The sequence below is a fragment of the Tigriopus californicus genome, chromosome 1, assembly GCF_007210705.1.
Source record: "Tigriopus californicus strain San Diego chromosome 1, Tcal_SD_v2.1, whole genome shotgun sequence".
NCBI lineage: Eukaryota > Metazoa > Arthropoda > Copepoda > Harpacticoida > Harpacticidae > Tigriopus > Tigriopus californicus.
In genome coordinates this window covers 2,382,482-2,400,939 of record NC_081440.1, presented here as the reverse complement: position 1 = coordinate 2,400,939, position 18,458 = coordinate 2,382,482, and the positions used below count along the sequence as shown (strand labels likewise).

At 40.8% G+C, this 18,458-nt stretch overlaps 3 protein-coding genes across 3 annotated transcripts; all 3 read left to right on the top strand.

Annotated features, from left to right (window-relative positions):
* Positions 1–892, top strand: LOC131881462 (urease accessory protein UreE-like; the record flags this gene model as incomplete). Its single annotated transcript, XM_059228338.1, is given in 1 exon segment — positions 1–892. A coding segment is annotated over 1 exon segment (474 nt), but the record flags the coding sequence as incomplete, so codon positions are not given.
* Positions 893–5,518: 4,626 nt separating this feature from the next.
* LOC131889380 (FKBP-type peptidyl-prolyl cis-trans isomerase SlyD-like) lies at positions 5,519–6,049 on the top strand. Its single transcript, XM_059238472.1, has 2 exons — positions 5,519–5,524; positions 5,603–6,049. The coding sequence occupies exons 1-2, from the start codon at positions 5,519–5,521 to the stop codon at positions 6,047–6,049; spliced, it is 453 nt and encodes a 150-aa protein (XP_059094455.1).
* A 6,937-nt stretch (positions 6,050–12,986) lies between these two features.
* LOC131881037 (uncharacterized) lies at positions 12,987–14,128 on the top strand. The gene is made up of 2 exons (XM_059227795.1): positions 12,987–13,383; positions 13,468–14,128. The coding sequence occupies exons 1-2, from the start codon at positions 13,118–13,120 to the stop codon at positions 13,829–13,831; spliced, it is 630 nt and encodes a 209-aa protein (XP_059083778.1). The 5' UTR covers positions 12,987–13,117; the 3' UTR covers positions 13,832–14,128.
* Positions 14,129–18,458: the final 4,330 nt, after the last annotated feature.

Below are 18,458 nucleotides of genomic sequence, written 5' to 3'. Positions count from 1 at the left end.
GAACACGGCAAACATCACGGCTATGGGAAAGAGCACCACCATCCCGCCTATTACAAGTACGGCTACAAAGTGCACGACGACTACCACGGTACGGATTTCGGCCACAATGAGCATCGCGATGGACACGTCACCAAAGGCGAATATCACGTCAAGTTGCCCGATGGTCGCGTGCAAACCGTCACCTACTACGTGGATGGCTACAAAGGCTACGTGGCTGAGGTCAAGTACCATGGCAAGGCCCATCATCCCCATGTGAAACCGCATAAAGGCTACGGACATGATCACGGGCACGATCACGGGCACGGCCATGGTGGCCACTCGGAAGTGTATGGCCATCAAAAGCCAGGTCATGATCACGAGTATCATAAGCATGAACATCATGAACATGGACACGATCATGGACACGGAGGACATTCGGAGGTGTATGGACATCAGAAACCAGGACATCATCACGGTCATGAGTATGGTCACTAAACAGAGTATTTGAAAAGAGTGAATATGGTTCTTGAGTATCCATTGATAAATGAGTAGGTTGTGAATGCACCTGTTTCAACGCACGCACCATTATTACCTAATAGATATATGTGAATGTTGAGCAACAGAAAGTGAAAAATATAAATAATGGTATGATAAAACACCAAAAATGACTCATTTTTTGAAAAATTTGGACAATTCAGTGCTGCATCAAATTTGGATTCAAGTAATTTGCTGGAGTTTGAGAAACAATTCTGCCTCTTTAAGCTATGAGGAATAGCTATTTACTCAATGACTGTTGCTTTCTCTGTTTATCGGTTTTTATTGTTTCCAAACACTCAAAAACGCAATGTGGATAGAAGAGAGCATGAAGGTGACAAAAAATGAGACTTGATAAAAGTTAAAATGGCTAATCAAAACACCCTTGACAAGTTCCCCCTTTCATGCCATCTTGCTCAAAGAGTGTTTCATGCACAATACAGTAAACCATCCTCATATGATAAGGATAAATGATGTACAAGATGACTGATTGCTCACAAACAGAGTTTTTTAAATGCTCTTGTAAAATGTATGTTATCACTATGGGAGAATCACAAAGTCATCGGATTGCCCAATGCATAGTTCCTTTGGCAGTCAGATGTGAACTAAATGCCAACTCAAAGCTCACAGAGACCTCATAATTCATCTTAAATGGCTCCTCCTTGCCAAAAATGGAGACACTCCCAAGTAAATGAGTCTCAGAAATTGATGGGACACAATCTTGCAACTCCTCAAATGCCCAAACCAATGAATGCTCTTGTGACTATTTTGAGAATTAATGACAATCTAAAGTAAGAAATATTATCCTCACAAGTTAATGCCACCAAGTTACAGGCCACTGACCACAAAAGACAACCAGATCCTTCCTAGACCACCCTCCTTGATGGTTAAGCTGGTGGTGGGAATATGCCTCCACAATGCCAGGGTTGACAGATGAGCTGACCCATTTCCACCATGAGCAATGGACAAAACCATTCTTGCCTCTATGAGGAGGAAGCAGAAGTCAATATGGTATGCAAAAGTTCAACAAACAAAAATTGCATTTGGATCTTGAGCAGAACAGACATAAATTTGAGCTCTCAAAGGGAGAGGTCATGAAGAAAGCCTTGCCAAGGCAATTCAAAACCCTCTTACGCTGTACCAAATATGGTTTATGATCTGCACTTCAGAGGGCGCTTTGTGAGACAGCCTCTGCCAAATAAAGGGCCAATTGGGCTGATTCCTCTTTGGAATTATAATGCATTTGTGTTGTTTTCGGCCAATTTTATCAAAATCTTATGCATAATTACTGACCTAGTCAAATAATGTCCAGAAAAGAAATAGCTTTCATGGAATGTCATGAGTAGTTTATTTGGCAATCTACCATACCTCTTCCTGTTTTGTTTGGGCTGTCTGACGTTGCAAGTAAGGGACCTTATTGATGTACCTCCTGAGAGAACAGAGTCACCATTGAACATTGAAAGTGAAAGCAACTCCTTTCTTGAAACTCTTTGCTGGTAGTTGAATCAAGAACATTGTGTTAGAGTACTGGAAGTTGAGTCTATCCATTTTGAAACAAGAACAATGAAAGCAATGATTGGAGTTGGGACCCAGGAAACCATGCAGAGTCAACATAACCAGGGGAAGTGCATTGTATACATCAATGAGCCAGCATAGACAAGTTGAATAGCCTTTGGAGCTGAGTACAGGTGCAACTTCTGAGTTATACTCCGTCAATTGAATCCTGGACCTTTAATCCTATCAGATTGCCGTCATTGCCGTGAATCCCTGTTGGATACAACATTGCCCTCATTGAAAATAGGATCCAACCATTCTCTATCCATGTATGTTTTCCTTCTTCCATGGCCAAACAATTACCTCCTCTTCCATTACCTGATCAAGACAGCTGAATGGTAGAGTGTCATTTCATGTCAGCCAATGAGGAATGATCTTTAAAGGTTAGGTGATTCCATTTTTTACTAATTGCAAGGAGATAAAATAGTGTCACAGGGCCAGTCGGGCACTTTTAGGCAGCTTGGACTATCTTCAGCCATTACATGCATTTTTTTCCGTTTTTAGCACTACTGTGGCCTTAACCATGAATGTAATTGTTTTGAATCCAAAAATAAAATCTTTGGCACACTTCTCATCCAAAAAGTATTTATTACTTGCCTGAAAAAAATATGAGCATCAAGTACAATAAGCATGTTAAATTGATGGAATTTATTATAAGAATGAGTTTGGCTTTGCTGCTGCAATAAGGACCTTTTCTTGCAACGTCAGACAGCCCAAAAAAGGGGGAAGACGCACGGTAGATTGGTAAATAAACCACGTGTGACGTGCCATGACAATTTCTTTTCCGGAATACACATAAGATTTCGAAAGAATTAGCCACAAACAACACATACGCATTGCAATTCAATAAAGATGATTTGGCCCAATTGGCCCTTTATTTGATAGAGGCTGACTCACAAAGCGCACTCTGAAATGCAGAACGTAAACCATATTTCATGCAACATGAGGGGGTTATAGTACAAGCCACAGTGAAGCCAGCAAGTAGATCTAAATGACATAAACTTAAAAGAGGGTGCCCAAATGTCCCTCCTATGACACTATTTCATGTCCCTGCTCTAAGAAAAAAAGGGCACACCTAACCTTTTGAGATCATATCTCATTTAAGAAAGTAGAAAGAACTGTAACCAAAGTTCATATTTGGTTTGGCTAAGAGTAGAGATCAGCATCATTTGATAGATGTGTCAAATGTATGCCAGACAATCAAGATTGATCTGCAACGGTGGGGAGTAGAGGTAGCTAGTGATTTGTATCCTTTGTCAATTAATGATTGTTTGAGGCCCTGGTGAAGGAAGCTCGAACTATGGATGGTATACTCTGATTAGGGTTATAACTGGAGGCCTTAGGATATGTCTAAGAAATTGAAGCCCATGTACAAGGAGCTCTCCATCTTTGAGACCTATCTAGGTATTTTTGCCTATTGCTTGGTGAAATGTCAGAGAACGCAATGTCCTGTATAGTGCGCTCTTCCGAGGATCTCGCTCGTTGGCTCGTCGGGGTGACCAGTTCTTTGCCTGTTTGGTGGGCCCAAACGCAACACTTGGGGCAAGAGTTCATGTTTCCATTCCCCATTGGAATTCATTAAGTCAGGACCTTTCACCACTGGCTGGTGGACGGGACAAAGAGAACCCTGGGCTGGTATTCTCAATTTGCACTTGAAGCAAAACTTTAAGTGCAGTCTCAAGTGGAAAAGTTGAAATAGAAACTATTTGAACGAGTTTATAATTTTTTAATGTGAAATTGTTTTTTGACATTATCTGTTACATATATGACTGGGCTGGGTTGGTCGCAAATGCCCATAATGAGTGTATTAGTAAGAATCTCCCCTTTTAAGTCCCAACATTTCATTTGAGGGTTGAGGATTTTTGTCTGGGATGAGGGACGTTCCAAGGAGTGATCCGCCCATGGTCTTAATGTTGGTTATAACCAAGGACTCAACTGTAGAGAAAGGAAACCTAATTAAAAGATTACAAGGAAGGGAAAGACAATTTAAAAAAGTTTAGTTATTTAGTATGCTATCTTTTGCAGATTTTGCAGATGAAGCAACAAGCTTTATTGCAATTAGTTAGATGATGGTTATTCTTGAAGCTGTTTTGTCAAAGATTTTCTTGTTGCACTTAGACAAATAGAAATTAGTGCATGCATTTAAAATCAAGCAACAAGAAGTTTCTCACTTTCAGACAAGATGGCCAATTTGAAGAGCAAGCAAAAATTTGAAAAACAGTTGAACAAACTGTTTTGAGCTTGTGTTTTTAGCATGGTGAATAACATGTCACCATGAATTGTGCAATAGTTTCTAGCATATTCAGTTTCATGTTTTAAGTTATCTTGAGCCATATTTGAGCTTCTTGTAGTATCCTTAATTATTCTCAAAATTGGTCAAAGCAATCTGAAATTTTGCAATTGGCAGAAGAATACAGGGTGACTAAGAATATGGCTTGTCCAACTTTGCACTTGCAAACTGATCTTTGAGTTGAGATACCACTTTTCCATGTCTGGATTTGAACTTCAAACTCATACTCGTAAGCTGAAGTTCAAATCAAGACTACTTCTTTTTTTGTTGGCTAGACTTAAATCAAACTTGAATCAGCACTCTAAGGCCCAATTTCAAATTAAAAATACTTCCTATTCTTTTGAAACTCATCGACATCAAAAGACAAATGAGTTTAAGGTATACATCAGGTCAATCTTTAAAATTTTGAATTTGAATAAACTTCAGTCAGAGAGAATTACGGTAAAAAGTATGCAGTTTAATTATGTAATAACCTATTTCCAAGCTTACAATCTTAACTCAAAACAAAAAGAAGGCAAACTTTGTCTTATTTAAATCTGGTTTCTCTTCACTATTGACTGGAAACCTGCTTTCAAACTATTCGTGAACGGAAAGCCATGAAATAAGGTTTCAAAGAGTGGAGGTTATTTTCCTTTGTGTTGTTGAGAGTAAGAATTTATCTGTGAAACTTGCTCTTCATAACCGCAAACGCTTCTCTAGAAGAACTATTTTCTAATCATTTTTGTTTAAGAAAAAAATATTTCATTCTTTAAGTCAAATGAGGCTGAATATGACTAATTTCTTGGGAAATACCAATGAAGCTGCCTAATTGTGTTATTGCAGCCGCTGAATTGATTTGAAACATTTTGCAGGTCATTTTTGAAAGGAAGTTAATTCATTTAAGATTTTAGAATTATCGGGTTTAGAGTAAATCTGGAACACTGCTTAATATGCACACCCTCACCATGCGATCTATTGCTTCACATTACCTTAAATCCTAACAAGAAGGGACGACCGCACCAATGGAATCCTACAACTTATTCTACGAGAGTGGATGACATTTCGTCGAAATGCGAGTACGTTATGAAGTGCAAATGTACAGTATTTCTAGTCGGCGTTGTATAAAAGCTCGCAACGGCCAGTTAAAATCATCAGTTCAATTCTGTCATCCATATCAAAAACATGAAGGCAAGACTGAATGAATAATATCACCCGTATTGAACGATTCTAATCTTATGCTAACAAACTTTGATTTTTGGTGTATAGGGCTTCAGCATCGGAATATTGGCCATGTGTGCCACAACTTGTCTCGTGGTTCAAGCCGAACACGGCAAACATCACGGCTATGGGAAAGAGCACCACCATCCCGCCTATTACAAGTACGGCTACAAAGTGCACGACGACTACCACGGTACGGATTTTGGCCACAATGAGCATCGCGATGGACACGTCACCAAAGGCGAATATCACGTCAAGTTGCCCGATGGTCGCGTGCAAACCGTCACCTACTACGTGGATGGCTACAAGGGCTACGTGGCTGAGGTCAAGTACCATGGCAAGGCCCATCATCCCCATGTGAAACCGCATAAGGGCTACGGGCATGATCACGGGCACGATCACGGGCACGGCCACGGTGGCCACTCGGAAGTGTATGGACACCAAAAGCCGGGACATGGTCACGGTCATCATAAACATGGTTACGGCCATCGTTAAATGCCTAATGCCATTGTGATTCCAAACAAAGCCAAACAAATACGTCATGTTGAAAATGCGGTCATTGTTGATCTTTGTTTATTGTTACTATTTTGTCTTGGATTTAATATAATATTAATAAAAGATGCGATAACAAAAAGGAATGGGCCCAAACTATAATTAAGGGATTGGAGGGCTCAAACGTGTAAACCTTGACATTCACTATAATTGATTCTGAATTCTGGTTGAGGATAAAGCTCATGGATACTTCTGAAAATGTATTGACAAAGATACCTTTTGCACCTCCCTTAAATACTGCATACTGCATTGTCCCAACCTTCTTGGTTTTTCGCAATATAGTAGTTGTTCTCTAACTCTCACATTATTCCTGCTTGCCTTTTTGGCAAAAGCTCAGGCATTTTTTTCCTTTACACGCAAAAGAGCAGATATAACAGCATTTGCATTTTAGCCCAGGTCTCTTCACCCTTAGAGATAGCTAAAATAAAACACCCAGAGGAACCAAATTTGATCTAGAAACCTCCATGGTTTAGGGTATCAATTTGGGGGTCCAAGTTAAGAGACATCTTCAAGGCCTTTTGATTTCAAAGAATTTGAAGCAATCCAAAACATTGAAACCTTTGGTAATTGCTTCAAACATTTACAAATTTAGTTTAATCTTGTCCTTTTACGTATCTTTTTGCTTTTAAACAGGCTCATATCTTTGCGTTTGAAAAATTGTTTTCCTTTGAAAAGAAACTATTTGGTGCTTCCAAAAACTTGTAGTGATTATTTGGCCTGTGGAGCAATGTTTAGCGCAGTTTCCTAATACGAGATAAGGAGGTGGGAGGCAGACGACCTTTATGGATAACCATGGCCTTCGTCTTGATAGTGTTGACTTGCAGGCCGTTCTCTTGGCAATAATCGTGGAGTGCATTGATGGCATTTTTCAATTCCACGGGTGAATTAGCCAAGAGAACCAGGTCTTCTCCATATTGAAGATATCGTACCGGAAAATGGTTGATGGTTCGGCCTTGGTGGTTGAGGGCTTCGAGCAAGTCAGATAAATAAAGATTGAAAAGATTTGGTGGTAGTAGATACCCCTGCGGAAGGCCAATGAAAGGTAGTCGTTAAATGACTACGTCTCGACCATATCCTCGTTCACCGTTACTTGACTTCAACTATCCTTATATTTCCTGGAAACATGCATATGGAACGTCACGCTCCGAAAATGATTTCTTGGACGCGTGCGTTCCTTGCAGTGCAGATGATTGAATTCCCTACACTTAAAAGGCAGCACTCTTGACCTGCCTCCTACTAACGAGCCTCCATGGGTCCAATTTGTTCTGCCCAGGAATGATTTGACCATTAGCGATCACCTACCATTTGAGTTTGGGATCTTAGTTGCCGACAACCATGTTGAAACTGAACAATGCGTTCCCATTATATCCCGGGGCGACTTTAGTGCGTTCCGCGCTTCTCTCTTAAGCACCGATCGGGTGTCTGAACTCTCCTGTGGTTCGGTGGAAGAGGCCTGGGATAAACTTAAGACTGAACTTGACGTGGGATTGAGACGTTTGTTCCCGTGGAGACGGAGGCGCGAAAAACGACGACCACCGTGGTTCAGCAAAGACGTTTTAAAGCTGAAAAGAAAGAAAGCAAAACTCTAGATCTAGAATGACTGGAAATGAAAGCGATCGCAGAAGTTTGAAGAAACAGAAATTCCTTCTTCAAAAAGAGGTCCGGAAGGCTAAACTAGCATACGAAAACAGACTCTCACAAAAGGTAAACTTTTGAGGTGTCTTTGGCTACGATAATAACCTTCGAAAGGCGTCCAGAAACATTGGTCCTTTGTTTGTTCAGAACGGTGTCCCCAGGTCAAAGGACGTGCGCATGGCAGAAACTCTAAATGAATATTTCTCTTTGGTGTTTTAATGCCCTCTACCGAGAACCCCCAAAATTTGGGAAAAATGATGGTGCCTCCACTTTTGGCCAAGGAATGTCTCCTGTACATTTCTCTCCGAGCAATGTTGAGAGGAGAATCAAGAAATTGAAGACAACGTTATCTTGTAAGTGTTCCTTTGGCAATCTTGTTCAAAATGCAAGAATTACAGACCCATCTCATTAACTAGCATTCTATGCAAAATTATGGAGGCATTGGTAAAGGACGCCCTTGCTGATGTTCTCCAAGGCGAGGGCCTTTTGTCTCCAAACCTACACGGTTTTCTACCTGGTTGGTCCACGACGTCAAATCTGCTTGCATTTCACGACTATTTGACTTCATCCGCCGATGAAGCATGCTGTCTGGACGTTATTTACCTGGATTTCTCGAAGGCATTTGACAAATTTGGTCATGGGATGCTTTTGAGCAAACTTGCAACTTTCGGAATCTGTGGGGAAACACTGAACTGGATCTCTGATTGGTTAACGAACAGAACACAGCGCGTGGTGCTAAATGGCACGTAATCTAAATGGGTGTCCGTCCCGTCTGGAGTGCCCCAGGGTGGTGTTTAGTCCCCTGTTATTCGTTCTTTTCATTGAAGACATGAGTGCCGGGTTCGGATTCATGGTATTAAAGTTTGCTGATGATGTAAAAGTGATTCGCCAAATCAGATCAACTGGAGACGATCGATCTCTTCAACTTGACTTGAACCTTCTTGGAGTATGGACAGAGCAAAAAGAGATGGTCCTAAATCCAACTAAGTGCACTGTATTGCGGTTTGGGTCACGAAGAAGTGGTAGGAGACCCTGTTACAATATAAATGGGAGAGACGTCACTATGGTTGAGAGTCAACGGGATTTGGGTGTACCATTTGACCCGAAGGGCACATTCAGCTCTCATTGTTCAGCTAAGTCATGAACAACTGGAATATGGACGGGGACGCTTGGTTTGGGAATTAGCTTTTCGCGATTAAGTTAACGCATTATGTTCTTCTTCAAATGAGAATGATCCCAGGCTACAATTACTCATTTCAATTTTCAGCTTGATCGAGCGACTGGATCAAAAGTTATGCAGTCTCAAAAGGCACTACAAAGCTCTTCAATGAATGAACGAACTAGCCCTCTCGTGGTAATTGATTACCAGAAGAGGGCTAAGTCATTCATTCTGTGCTCTGTTATGTACTGCACTTTGAGAGGGCATAACTTTTGACCCAGTCGTTTGATTGAGCTGACATTTGAAATACGCAATCGCAGGAATCTGGGGCCAACCTTATTTGAAGAAGAATTTAATTCATTGACTCGAATTGGAGTTGCTAATTTTCAACCTTACCATCCCCGTCCATACTCCAGTGATTCATGGCTAAGTATAGCTGCAAAAGCAAACATGATGCTTGGCAGGTTTCGAAGACATCTTTTAACTCGCAAGCGTCTTGTTTGGGTGCGTTTGTTCCAAACGTATGTCAGACCCCTGTTGGAATACAACACCCCGGTATGGACCCCTGTTCTACTGAGAGACATCAGACAGATTGAGTCGGTCCAGAGGAGGGCAACGCGTGGAATGAGAGGCCTGTGTGGCTTCACGTATGGGGAAAGGCTGAATAGGCTTGGGATTACCTCGCTGGAACAAAGGAGGGTCATGTTCGACCTAGTCCTGGCTTACAAGATGAGAAATGGAGTGAGTGAGATCAACAGTTTGGGATCGAATGGACCTCGCTTGAGAGGCCCGGAGTCAATCAATGACAATCGCACGCGCAGTGAAACTAGCCAGCACTTGAAATCAGACAAAAATGGTTATTCCAGATCCCGACAATATTTCCTCTCGATTCGTGTGGTCAGGCTGTGGAAGTTTTTTTCCGCTGGACCTTCGGTTATTAGAGTCCTTGAGAACCTTCAGACTAGGGGGCTTCGACCTCTCTCCCCTTGTCAAATGCTTTTAATTTGCTGACTAATTTCGGGCGTGTTTTTTGCGTTTCTCTTTACATATTCTCCCTCACAACCTTTTCCTAACCAATACCCTATACTAGAGGGCTTTTCAGGGAAAATTCACTCCAACCAAGCCACTTGAGACTTTGCTTTGAACACATTTTGGTAGTTGGGCAGCAGGGTGTCGGGTTGATCGACTTTTCTTGCGTTACTCAGTTTCAACCAAAGGAGACAAGCGAGCCATCAGCTCACTGGCTCCCTGAATTCGGAACTTGATTTTGAGAATCACGTAACTAAATGCGTTCAAAGCCGATCCCCATCGCACACACGAGGCAGCCAAAAAAAGCTCAGAAATCTCATGAATGTCGTTTCTCTGACTAGCCCTCTACCCTATACACATCAGATTTGATGATTTGGGTGGTTTTTACAATACAAATGTCCTTAGGACGGTCCTGAAATAAATTTGCAAAAATCAGCTTTTTTGAGGGTTTTAGATATGGTTGCATAAGATCTTAAGTTAATTTGAAATTATGCAAGAGAAAGAAAAATAATTTCTCATTCATGTGATATTGAAAAGCAATGCTAAATCTTTGGGAAATTGAATTAACGTATAACAGGGGCATTTTGAGGCAAAAAAACGATGAAATTTGGACTACAAAATCCCATGTAACTAAGTAGCAGTGATATAGGTGATATCATAGTTCAGTTTCAAGAGCTAACTAAGTGTGCTCCCAATTTACATTGAGTAGGTGAAAAAAATAGCGTTTTTAGGTATGTAAGTTTTTTATGTGGGCTCGAATTCCATAGAGCAATGAAATTAAAGTTGTTACCTATGGCTTTTGAGGTAGAAAAATGCCAATATGTGTTTGGGAATTTCTTTGAAAACTTGATAGGGCTTTTTGTACACCGTGATGTGACAGTTAAGAGTAAATAATGTCATTGTTTGAGGAGAATGGCACACCCAGATATCTTTTGAGATATTTTGTAAAAGTCGCGTTCGTGATGTCCCAGGGATTTATAGAAATCGTGCCAGAGGTCAATACTCGTATACAGGTAAGTTGTAAGTCTGAAAGACTTGCAAAATAAGGAAGAGAGGAAGGTTTGGAAGGTCAAGGGTTGGAACAAGGAAACCGGTCTTACTTCTTCCTCTAGCGTTAACCTTGCGGAGCTGGGGCTCGAAAAAGACAATTTTGAAGTTGATTCATGCAGGGACTCTAAAGAGAGGAAACGACACGGCTTTCCTTGGCCCGCCAAGTTAGGCCATAGGGTTGAATTAAGAGAGTAACTCTGGTATCGATAAAGCGAGATTACCCATTCTACATGGTATATTTAAGTGCTTTTTAGTAAATAATGATCTCTTTGATTTACAACTCTGTCCATAAACTAAATCTTTCTGCATTAATTTTGAAAGTCAGAAGAATAAATGAAATACCCATGAATATCAAATTAATCAACAACTGTCGAATTGCCTTTCAAATCAGTGACATATTGCCAAAACTGGCTCAAAAACACGCATAGATAGAAAATGAACAAGAATTATATTATTAATTGTTGAAGAACTTACACTGACAAAATATAAATGTATGGAATGGGCAATAAAAGTACATGTACATGGATGATAACATATTAGATTATCTGGGATGAACATTTGATCATTTTGTCTTAATCCACACATTTAACAAAAAACTTCAGACATTGATGAAAAATGGATGAATTGTCTCTTAGTAGAGTTTAAATTTCTACTTATTAGGAAGTGTACATAAAAGCAGGCATTATTTAAGGGATACAGAGTAATGCCAAAGTTCAGTACACTTGAAGTCAATTTAGAACTCAAATAATGGTCTTCATTACAAAAGCATTCAAAATAGTCAAATAAAACCGGTGTTTTAACAATACAAAGATGCAAATGAGTTTAAATGAGTTTTAGCTCAGAGCTACAATATGTCTACTTTTGGATTGAGGGCCATTCCCAGAGTGAGAACCATAGTGTCGTAACAAATTCAGCAAATTGCTTGAAGTTTGGTCAAGGTGTTTTTGTAACAATTTTCTTCAAATAATATTATTAGCAAAAAAGTGTTGACTGCATGTGTTTAGAGCAAACTCTTGCTTTATCAAGAAATCCTAATTAGCACTTTTCATTTGTTGTACTTCAAGACATGTTTGAAGCCACTTGAAGTATATTTGTATGCCTGGTTTGAAGCACATACCGTCAATGGTTACAAACACAATATCAGTCACTTATTCAATTCAATAGTTATGCCCATAATCGACATTCAAAAATTTCAGCACCCAAAGTTTAGGCCTAACTTGGCGGGAATGGTTTAGTGATTACAAAAAAGTGGCGTTTCCTTGCTTTAGTGTCCTTGATTAATCCGACACAAGTTCGTTGCTTTGAGCACAACCTTTGGAGGACCACCTCCCGAAGCAGTGTGGGTGCACCAACTCTACCTCTTCTTCTCACAAAGTCAAAATGATTCAATGATCTAACATATAAACCTCTTTGATTTAGGATGCGGGATAGGACTTATAAAGGGTCTTGTATGATAATAGATCGATAATTGCTAGGGTCCATCCGTGTTCTTTTCTTAAATTTTTCCAAATAACGTGTTCTGATCAACGGATGGAAATTCCAAACTCGCCTCCCGATAGAGGCAAACGAAGGCCATCCTTGGGGAGCAATGCTCAACAGCTTCCACTAACTTTGTCGTATGCAAACATGGTGAAGAAATATCAGGCATTGGTCTTGGACATTTCTTGCGAGTCTGGAGGAGAGTTTATTTTGAGCGACGTTGTGGCCAAATTCATGTTTCGGGATCTGGCCTTAACTCATGGTGAGATTATGCGAGTGAAAGGTGTCTGATCAGTCAGCAAACCCATCAATGTCGTAACAAAGAAGGAAGTTATTGTCGGCGAGCGTTTTGGAACCAAAGCCGATTTCAAGCGAATTGTTGATGGAAAAAATGCACTTGTGCCATCAGAGGAGGCTTTAGGGAATCGTGCTTGAGGTTCCGCCAAGTTCCGGAGTTCGTTTCTTGCAAAGGCTTGGAGCCAGCAATAGCCTCACTTGCCACTCCAACCTCTATTATTGTTGAGGAGATGTATGTCTCCTCTCAGTGGGTTGGGCACAGGTAACATGAAAGAACCGGTTAAGGTTTCTGGTGAGATTGCCGCTTTTATCCAAGTTTGGCGGTGGAAAATTCGAATTTCCCATTGCAGTCAGATCAAGAGATGTTTTTTTCTGTGGTGAAACAGATCACTTCAAAATGCATTGTCCTAAGTACATTGTCCATCCGTTTGTCTCACTTGGAGAAGATCACGCATGTCCAAGTGAACACTGCGGAGACTCCTCAGGTAATCTTTGATGATGCCCAAAATGTCGTCTACTTCTCGACCAGTGTCTGGTCGAATGTCCAAGGAATGATGAACAATCTGAAGGAACCCGGGACTACAGCACTCCCACAACAAGGATACTTGGGTTGTGTGGTCTCGTTTTGGTAAGGCAATCAAGTTGGAATAATTCCTCCACAAAGGACACCATTGAAGAAATGACCTCAGATTCGTGTCTTCCTCCAAGATAGGTGGACGCTTCACATTCAGATTGGGGAGACCAGAAGATGGAGATTGAGAAGGCGGAATCGGCGAAGCTTGAGGTTGGGAACTCAAAATAGATTGATCAAAATTTTGACGAAAGCCTCTGACTTTAAGTCGTGCTTTGTCGAAATTGTCCTCATGGGCGTCCAGGTCCTTGTCGATATCATTGTCATCCGCATCCGGGTGACACATCACCGCCTCTTCTGCATCCTGGAACCGATTGAGTTTCGACTCCCACGTCTGAAGTTTGAGCTCCAAAAGGTAGGGGTCAGTGCCATCAACATGAGTTTGAATAGCATCAAGAGCTGCCCTTTTAGCTCATATGGTCACTCCATTGAAACCTTTTCATGAGGACTTCAGGTTCAATACTCCCTCACGGTTATCCATAATCAACAAAAGGAATTCCCTTGCGTCAAGTTAAACCAGGCACAGATGTTCCCAGATCCAAGAAGATGATTTCTCTCAAAGGGATATGATCCGACCAACACTCGGGGAAATAAAGGATGAAATTCACCAATTAGAATATCTAATGCACGTAAATCGCGATCCCATCCACACGTAGTTGGCTACCGACTGCGCCACGGAATGATTAGTGCCGTGGCTTAACTATATAAGATTTATTCGGGAAGACTGAAGAGAGAACCGTTCGGTAGGAAGGAAGAAATTAAGATGAATGAATCGTGAGGAGAGAGAGAAGAGTCGTGAGCAATCATGTCGGAACTATTAACTAACGTGGATAAACCTGGTATTACCAATTACTCCAGCTCCCAATGCAAGAAACGACCGCATCGTGCCTGAGTCCAGTAACTCAATTGACTATGCCATCTCAAACCCCGTAGACTAAGAAACTAAAGGGCTGTCTGAGACCCAGGATCCCCCGAACTCAATCACAACGACATTGACATTACTGACGAGCTGCCTGCAATTGAACCGAGTGCAAAGAACGATTCAATTACTAGAGAAGAAACGGAGGCAAAACCAGCCCATCCTCGCAAAATCGACGAACAAACCAGAGTCTGCCCCGAGCCACCATCAGTTACAACATTATCTCCTGCAGAGGTGACTAGAAAGACCAAGAAGAAGGGACTGGCCGAGATGACGAATCTGTCACGCGGAATGCGAACGCGATCCGATGCAATGGGAAGTCCGACCACTGATTGGCGAACTTTTTGCATAACCCTTGAAAAATTGCTCGTTAGCAAAATCCTTGCTAACACTTAAATGTCGGAATTTGGCCTACAAATTCTTAGTCGACGTCGTGTTCGTGGATTTTTATCAAGCATTTGATAAGGTGTGCCACTCCCTCCTGATTTCGAAGCTTCGACTGGTTGGGATAGGAGATGTTCTTACTTGGATTCAATCCTGGCTGACGGGTCGGAAACAAAGAGTTGTCCTGAATGGCCACTCTTCCCGTTGGGAGGGAGTGACTTCTGGTGTTCCCTAGGGCTGTGATCTAGGTCCATCTTTATTCCTAGTGTTCTTCATCAACCAAAAGCCTAAGCAGGGTTTCCTGATGATGAAGTTTGCTGATGACGTGAAGTTTTTTCTGGATATTTCTTGTCCAAAGTTCAGCAGGTTTGTAAAAGGTCAGACAAGTCCAAAGATGCTTCACTAGGAACATCACAGGAATGAGAGAGCTCTCGTATTGGGAGAGACTGGAAAAAGCTGGGACTATACAGTGTTCAGAGAAGGTACAAAAGGTATCTGATACTGTATATCTTCAAAAGATTTATGATAATGAAGGTAAAGATATTGAGCAGATGTCATTTATGAACAATCTAGGTGTAGTCCTTCTAAAAGAATGGAAAATTCGATGAGCATATCCAATTGAAGGTGGGTAAAGCTTTTCAAATGTGTGGTTGGATATATCGCACGTTTAAGTCCAGAGATAGCATCATGATGCTAACTCTGAACAAGTTGATTGTTCAGCCACTTTTGAATATGCTTCACCCATTTGGGCTCCAATGAGTTCAGCAGGTTTTCAAAAGGTCCAACAAGTCCAAAGATGTTCCACTAGGAACATCACAGGAATGAGAGAGCTCTCATATTGGGAGAGACTAAAGAGTTGGGACTATACAGTGCTCAGAGAGGGTACGAAAAGTATCTGATGCTGTACGGCTTCAAAAGTATCCATGAGCTTTGTCCCAACCCAGGATTTAGGGTCAATTGTAGCGACCGTAGAGGCTTAATGTGCGTTTTAAGAGCACCTTCAAGCCCTCGAGAATCCAGGCTAGTTAAAACAATGAAGTCCAACTCTCTTCTTTCTCGGGCTCCTCCATTGTTTAATTTGCTTCCCTCTTATATAAGTAGGGAATACGTAGGCCTTTTTGATCCGGTAGCATCTTTCAAGTCAGACTTGGGTAAATTTTTAGATGGCATTCCAGATCAACCTTAAATTTAAGGACTAGCTCGGTTTGCCAACTCAAATTGGGCGGTAGACCCTAGATCATATAAAGATGGAAAGGTAATAAAAAGGCGAATTATAACCTTTCACTTTATTAGTACTGGGGATTACATTCCCTGAAGCGGCTAGAAAAGCCCGTGAAAGTTCAAACCAAAAAAGAGAATGATTCGTACCTTCTACACGGTGATCTGGACACTATGTGTTACTGGGAAATAGAACAAAATGCAGTTCAATGGACGAAAATGCATGGTGTGGAGTGTCGGGCGAAAAGTATTTGTGTACGGCTTTAAGATTGTTGGCATTTCCCTCTCAAGACGACCGGCTCATGTCGACCTTGGGGTTACTTTTGATAGACGTTTGACATTCAGTGAACATTGTGAAACTTTTCTATCCATCCGTACGCCCCCTCCTTGAATTTTTGGTCCCAAATTTGGAATCCAATTAATTGTGGCGCCGTGAGGCTAATGGAGAAAGTCCAGATACGGGCAACTAAGCTGGTCCGAAATTTCTGGGATGTGCGCTACTCCACCCGCCTCGCAAATCTTACGCTTCAATCGTTGGAGGAAAGACGTGAAGGTTTAGCCTCAATCTTCATGTTCAGGATGTGCTCTGGACAAGTGTCAATCGCTCCATTGGGCGATGCCCCTCCCTTCTTGGTACGTAATGTAATGAACATCTGTATGGAAACCAAAAGACAGGCTGGCAAGCCCCTTTTTGAGCCCTTGGCCAGAACCAGACTCCGCCACCATTCCTTCTTTGTACGGATGACAAGAATTTGAAACAAATTGCCGTCAATTGTGAGATGTACAGATCAACTTTCATTGTTCAGGAGGAGTCTGACCACCTTAGTCGAAAACACACCACAAAATGCCTGATTGAGATGCTCCCTACCGTTCTTCTTCTTGACGTGTTTTCCTAACCCTTGCAATTTTATGTTTGCCCTCTTTTTCCATTTCAATTTCTTAACCCATTTTCTCTATCATCAAACTTGATGTATGAATGGTGTAAACAATAAACAATGAATTCTTTGGGAATAGCTGCGTCATACAGAGCTGTGGAGTATTTTTAGGAGAGCGACTTGACGAGAGGCGAAAATGTTTGATTCAAGAGCTTTTTGCTCCTTTGTGCACCCATAGAGTAACTGACTTCTTCTTCGGAAATCTCCTGTATAAGAGGGTGATTTCCTGCACATGTATGTGGCTGGGAATGTTAAAGTTGGGAGTACTACGATGGTGAGCCTGGAAGGTTGGAATGCATATCGATGATCCAGTTTCCCTAGCATTTCTTGCTTTCTTGTACAGGGGGTTATGACCCCATCTTTGGATATATTCAAGTAGTTATGAACCTTGGAATTTTTTTGCCTCTCTCTTAATGCTTCGAAGGCTTTTACAATTAGCTGTTCTCGAAATAGAGTATGCATGGTATGTGAATTGTCCTTTTTTTAGACCACACAACAAAGTCATCGTTTCATTACGCAAGTCTATCAAAAAGTTACCAAAACCATTTAGTGAACAAAAGTGTTCTAAGAAGTAGCATTAGGCTCCAAAAGAGAATCAAATATTTACGACAACATCAGTACTTATTTTAAAAGAACTGTGCCCTGGCAACGAACATTGCAAGGAAGAAATTTAAATTTCTTGTAAATAAAATGAGGATATTCAATTGATAAGCTAGTAAATGAAGGTGTGTGTCTACTAGCGTTTTGACATAGAACAAGAGACCTAAAAATAGTTTTCTGCCTTTGCAATAAGATTTCTTAATATATACAATTTTCTTCGTGTTTTCCTAACCCTTTTTGTAGTTTCTCAAGTGGAAAAACATATTTCAACCACAAAGGCAAGTTTTTATTGATGAATACCCAAACTGATGATTTAAGTACAAGGGCTGGATAAGAGTTCTCTTTGAAAAAGTGGGCATGAAAAGGGGAACTTGAAAAAGGCAATCTGATTGACCGTTTTAACTTTTGTTATTTTCATTGCCTTCATGCACTCTTCTATTCTTCTTATTCTATACGCATTGTGTTTTTGAGTAGTTGTAAGCAATAAGCGATGTATGGAAAGATTAATTGTCATTGAATGAATAGCTATTTCTCGCAAGAAAAAAGCGCCATCTCCAATCCAGAGTTGTTTTGGAAGTTTAGGTCAAACAAATTTTGGGTCATGTTGTAGTAAATGCTTTTTACATCAGGTGATTTGTGGCTTGTTCTTGCCTTATAACAAATTTGGTTTTTGGTTACTCCTATGTCATGAAAGTGTAGATTATGACACTTTTTACAAAGAATAAGGCATGATGATTGTCATAGACTTTCATTTTCTATTTTCTGTGTCTATCCACCTCTTTTTTAGATCATTCTGAGGTTTTCCCGAGTTTGCCATTTGTTTCTGTGGTTTTCTTTAACGATTTTTAGGATTCGAGTTAAAAACCTAGATTTTAGGTATTCATCTTTTATCCTAGATCTAAGAATCACAAAAAAACGAAATCTAGCAACTCGTTCTAAAGATGAGGTGATTTTCTCCCACCTGTGAACAAAAAATGAAATCTGGATCTTAAAGCAATAGCCATGCATTAGCATTA